Consider the following 6,000-nt stretch of genomic DNA (forward strand, 5'->3'; position numbering starts at 1 on the left):
CAAAACAAACAAACAAACAAACAGAACCAAGCACAAAACAAATTTATAAATTAAAAAAATAAATAAAAAATAAAAATAAACCAAAAAGAAAAAGTAAATGCACCCAGCAAGTCCTGCTGGCTTCCTTGGTGAGGAACCCTAAATGTTTGCAAACAGAATCTCAACTTTCACTCAGTGAAGGAACACTCCACAGCAAAGGAGGGGCATGCAGGTCAGCAGCCCCGAGACTGGCTGAGTAGACACCACACCCACCACTCCGATACCCCACCCACCAATCAATTCCCCCTCAAAAACGGGAAATACAAATGCGTCTTCCGTGCCCATCAATAACCTCCATGGCAGCCAAGAAATCCCAGCTTAGGCAGGGTGTCTGCCAAGGGTTCCCATCCTCTTATGCCAACTCTCTGTCTCCTGGTAACCAGCAATATCCACCCAGGTCAGCCAGAGAAAGCTATAGCGAAGAAAAAGAAAAAAAAATCAAGCGGAGACCTTTGTTTCAAAGGAGGATACCAACTGCCTCGCCTTTCTGAAGCATACATTCCTCCGAGAAAGTCTTAGCCTGCACAAAAGAGCTCTAAGGACAAGCAAATCGTGGACAGCACAGCCTCTGAGTCTTTCCTACGTGCCTTTCCCTCACAGCCTCCATAGCCAAAATAATGGGAGTGTGATAGCTCTCCATCAAGGGAAAACAAAGCAAAACAAAACAAAACATCCCACCCGCCTACCCCTACCCCCACCCCCACAGAGGCAGGCTGTGAGTTCGAGGCGGGCCTGGTCTACATAGTGAGTCCAGGACAGCCAGGGCTACACAGAGAAACCCTGTCTCAAAAAAGAAAGAAAGAAAGATCAATGGAAGCCCAGCATGGTGGCACACACCTTTAATCCCAGCACTCAGGGAGGCAGAGGTAGGTGGATCTCTGGTCCACAGAGTGAATTCCAGGACAGCCAAGGCTACACAGAGAAAATGCCCACCCCACACCCCAATCTAGGCATTTCCCATTGCTTTTTTCCTACTGTAGGAATAATGATGTTTTTCAAAAATATTTCTACCACATGCAATGAACATGGTCTGTATGTGTTCAGTTTTAAGCCAAAGCAGGAGTTACATTTAACTGTTGTTTTAGTCCTGTATCTAAATAGGAAAGTAAAAAGGAGAACCGGTGTCAGCAGCAAGCTCCTCCAAACATGCCAGAGGCCAGCACTTGACCCTTCCAAGCCCGGAATCGTCTCAGGACCAACTCTGTGTTCACCGGTGCCAATATATGTTCAAAGAAGCAGGAAGGAGAAACAAAAATTCAGTTCATGAAGAGTGGGGACTGACTTTCACATGAACTCTGGTGCCCCATATTTGACCACGTCCCCTGGATGGAGAGGCCTGGTGGCACTCAGAGGAAGGATAGCAGGCTACCAAGAAGAGACTTTATACCCTATGATCATATACAGGGGGAGGAGGTCGTCCTAAGTCACAACCATAGGGGGAGGGGAGTAGGGTGAAAGTGGGAGGGAGGGAGGAATGGGAGGATGCAAGGGATGGGATAACAATTGAGATGTAATATGAATGAATGAATGAATGAATAAATAAATAAATTCAGTTCATAACTGGAGGCAAAAATATGACATTTGCTTTGAAATTAAAACACACACACACAAGCCGGGTATGGTGGCGCACGCCTTTAATCCCAGCACTCGGGAGGCAGAGGCAGGCGGATCGCTGTGAGTTCGAGGCCAGCCTGGTCTACAAAGTGAGTCTAGGATGGCCAAGGCTACACAGAGAAACCCTGTCTCGAAAAACAAAAAACAAACAAACAAAAAAAACAAACAACAAAAAAAACACAGAGAGAGAGAGAGAAAACTAGTAGGATGACATAACCCAAGCCAAAGCTTCAATCAAGACGCTGAAATCCAATGACAGATCTCCAACCAGAAATGGCCCACGATTAGACTGACCACAGGGCGCCAGCTCCCAGGACAGCCATGGCCAGAGCTGACATCTGAGACAGTGATGTGGCTCAAGTCCAGAGGTCAAGGACAGTGTCAGACAGCTTACTGAGAGGTGACAAAGAGGGACAGGACAGCTGTGGGGGAAATCTAACCTCTCTCCACTTTCAAAAAGGACTCGGCTTCGGGATGAATCACCCAAAGACGCTAACTCAGCTCTCAACTCGCCATGGTCTGCACCTGGAAAGCAACTGCCTGCTAAACAGGGAACTTTACGGGCACAAGCCTTAACTTCGGTGCACAACCTCAAGGGAAGGACACTGAGAATTCAGCTATGGGTGATAACCAATGGGTACATCAGCATTGCTCCTCCCCTTCCAACAGCTTAGGAGGGGTCACAGAACACACTGCTGGAAATGGCACCTGGCGGCCCCAGAGACCCCACAAACATTCTCAGAGACAGGGATGTAGCTTGGCATGGAAACAGTCCCATCTGCTCCCCTGTCATTCGTTATTGAAAAAGAAAAATCCACCCCACCCCCCACCCCACCCCCCCGCAATGACTTTTTCATCACTGATTTTGGTTTGTTGTTGTTTGGTTTTGTTTTCCTTGTGCTAAAAAGTCACTCAAAGGGGCGGGGAGGGGGGGGGGAAACAGTCCTTGTACAGATATGCAGTGCAAGAGCTGCTGCAGCCCCTGGCAGACCCACAAATCGACAGCAGGCAGGACTGAGCACATTAAAGGGATTGCAGCAAAAAGAGGGCTAGACGCCTAGGGCGTGGCTAAAAGCAAGCAGGCTCAAACCACACCCATCGCTGGAGTCGAAAGAGTTCCCCCACCCCCAGTATATTTGCCCCACTGCAAGGAAGACAGGAGCACAAATCGCTGCTGCACCAGCGTACAAGAATCCAGAATAGCTTCTGGTCAGACCAAGACCTATCAAGAGTGGCTCCACGCTTTGTAAGCCTTCACCCCAACACTCTTCAACCCAAGGAAAAACTTCCCGACCTCGGTGGCCAAAAACCATGATCCTTTGAAGTCCCCCAAACGTCGAGTGCCAGTCTTCCAAATAGACTAGCTGTCTCCAGAACGCTCGCACCAGCAGACATGATTTTACAGAGACCCCACCCGGAGAAACCATTCATGGAGTCTGGGACAGAAACCCTAAACCGAGAAAAGTGGCTAGTCACAGCAGGGGAAGGGTCAGTTCCTTGGGTGGGCCAATGAGAAAGAGGCCTCTGACTTCAGAGACACCAGCACGCAGCCGCTGCACTCCTCCCGCCCTTAGTCTTTGCAGTGACCCCACCCAGGTCGTGACCCGTTGAAGACCTCCAGCGCTGGCCTCCCCTGGCTCAGTTGGCCCCCAGCACATAGTTTTGGATGCTGCGGGCGTGTCACGGACCTTCGCTGGATCCCAGCTTTGCACCGCCCAGTCGCGAGCAGAGCGCACTGGGTCCGGCTCCGGCCGCCAGCCCCAGGCAGGCGACGGGGACGCAGCGCCCGCAGTGCGACTGGCGCAGCTACCGAGGCGCGGCGCGCCGCCGGGACCCGACCTGGTGTAGCTAAGGGAGGCGCGAGCTAGTGAATCGCACCTCCGGTCCGCGGAAGCTGCAGGCTCCCGGAGCCTCACCCGGCGTTGGACCTAGATCTAAAAGGGTGCAGGCGGGTACCAGACCAGGATAGGGGTGCGAACTGGACCGGGGTCCAATCAGTCCGGTTTGGGACAGAGGACCGGACCACGGCTTGAGGACCCTCTAAAGATACGGGAAGAAAGGGTTTAACCAAAGCCTAGGGATTGGAGAAAGGGGAGTAAGGAGAAGATCGGTTCACAAGTGCGAAGGAAGGGTGAAGACCCACTCTCCTAGGCCAGAATTATTGTGAAGAGGAAAGATGAAGGGGCATCTGCGGTGTGGCAGGAGAGAACCAAGAGAAGTAGGGTTTCTGAGCATGCAGACTGGGACCGCTGGATGCGAGCTGGGACGCATCCAGTACCGAGACGAGGAGGGAGAGGGGACATGATAGTACACCCAGGCCCGAAAGAAAGCGCCCCGTTTGGTACTGGATTTAGGAAAGAGCAGTCTGTACTGGCCAGGTACACGAGTGTCCAAGTCGCGGAATGCAGGGAAGGGGCATCGCAGGAAACGGAGAGAGGGGACTCATACAGGGCCAGGAAAATGAGGTCTGTCTTTATCAAAGAGGGATCCTTCAGGGTAAAGGAACTGGAGGGGGGAAAGCGCGACGCCGGGACATGGTCCGCAGCTGGAGCCGCTCACCTTGGGTTTGTACAGCCACTTTCGGAACCTGTTCATCATCGCCGCGCCGGCCCGGGCCGCGCTCCGGGCGGCCCTCGCCCTCCGCAGCGCTGCGCCCGGGCCCAGCTGCGGCACGGAGAGGACACGCAGGCAGGGCCGGGACCCACCGGAGCAAGCCGACCGTGAGCGCAGCGCCGAGCGCTTAGCAGCTGGCTGCAGGTGCGCGGGGCAGGTGCGCGGCCGGAAGGATGCTCAGCGAGCGGCGCGCCGCCGACCCAAACCCGCGGGCGGGCGGGCGCGCGGGAGCGCGGAAAGGCGCGGGCACAGGGCGCGCAGCGTCTCACGGCTTGCGGGTACCCCGCGCCTCCGCGGGTCACGGTCGCACATGCGCTGAAGGCGTCGCACGCCCCCGACCCGCCGCGAGTGGCGGGTGGGGCGGGCCGGGTGAGGCCGCCAATCCGCGCCCAGACCCACGCCGCACCCAGCTCGGGAAGCGCACCCAGGAAGGACGGCTAAGGACTACAGGTCCCAGCGCCCACCGCGCGGCGTTGCTAGGTGACAGCTCCTAAACGACGTCCCGGCGAGCTGCAGGTGCGAACGCTGGCTGGTGAGGGCTCAGGCCCGCGGCGCTTAGAGTGACGACGCTGGGGCAGGTGAAGCCTCGGGAGGCCTGGAGGCTCGCAGGTAGGCGGGCAGGTTAAGGCGAGGGGCTGCCATTGGGAGACAGGCGCAGCCCATCCCCACGTCTGCTCACTTAACTCGTTGTCTCCAGGTCTCAAATCCTCGCTTCCTATTTTCTGGCCATAGCAGGCTACCTTTGCGCTCTTCCCACCTCCCAGATTAAAGGTAGGGTGCTTTCCACAACCTCCCCTTAAATCGCCACGCTTTTTTTTTTTTTAACGGTAGTTTGTTGTTTGTTTTAAGATAATTTTCCGTGATGCACTACCTCCTCAGCAGTGCCTTAATTGGTATCTGTAAACACACAAACAAAACTAGCCAGAAATCTGAGGCTTTATCGCTTACCAAGAAGTCAGCTGAGCCGGGCGCTGGTGGCGCACGCCTTTAATCCCAGCACTCGGGAGGCAGAGGCAGGTGGATCGCTGTGGGTTCGAGGCCAGCCTGGTCTACAAAGTGAGTCCAGGACAGCCAGGGCTACACAGAGAGACCCTCTCTCAAAAAACCACGAAGAAGAAGAAGGAGGAAGAGGAAGAAGAAGTCTGAGAACAAATATGTGATCCCACCTAAAGCTGCCAGGCACAGAGGAAGAGCACAAACACCCCAGGTGCACCTGCACGTTACGTTACAGTTTTTGCTTTCACCTGACCCCCACCATAGCCACCTTTCCCGCTGTTCTGAAACAGAGCAGGAAAGGAGTGGAGCTTGCTCCCGTCCCTCACAGACTTCCTGTTCCTCTGAGTTACCCTGGCTAGGATCCAGGTGCTACCTTCCTGGGCTCTCTGACCTCTCTCTCCATTTAATTAAATTCAACGGGAGTCCAGCCTTCCAGGCCCAGAAGAATTGCTCCCCTTGCATTGTGGTTTCTGAATGATTTTCCCGTTTCCCTCTAGCTACCAAATCTCTCCTGCCCTAAAACACAAGCCCCTCTGGAGGAGCTTCCTGGCCCCACTCGGTTCTGCCTATTCTTTCTTGAACAAGCTCTAAACAGAGTTCTCTCCAACCACAACTCCGAAGGACTTTACCAAAGTCATTCTTGATCTCAGAGCTGCTAAATTCAGTGATAGGTCTCAGCTTTCATCTCCGGCTATTAAGAATAGGTGACCTGCGCTGGGGGTGGTGGTGCACGCCTTA

General features: G+C 54.1%; 1 protein-coding gene across 1 annotated transcript in view; it reads right to left on the minus strand.

The window, feature by feature from the left end:
• Positions 1-4,289, minus strand: part of Zfyve28 (zinc finger FYVE-type containing 28) — a 92,341-nt gene extending 88,052 nt beyond the window's left edge. Inside the window, exon 1 of the mRNA XM_051164893.1 lies at positions 4,213-4,289. Within this exon, the coding sequence (XP_051020850.1) occupies positions 4,213-4,251 (39 nt within the window). The 5' untranslated portion in view covers positions 4,252-4,289. The remainder of the gene's footprint in view (positions 1-4,212) is intronic.
• Between the last annotated feature and the right edge of the window lie 1,711 nt (positions 4,290-6,000).

This window comes from Acomys russatus, chromosome 22 (assembly GCF_903995435.1).
Source record: "Acomys russatus chromosome 22, mAcoRus1.1, whole genome shotgun sequence".
In the NCBI taxonomy this organism is placed as follows: Eukaryota; Metazoa; Chordata; class Mammalia; order Rodentia; family Muridae; genus Acomys; species Acomys russatus.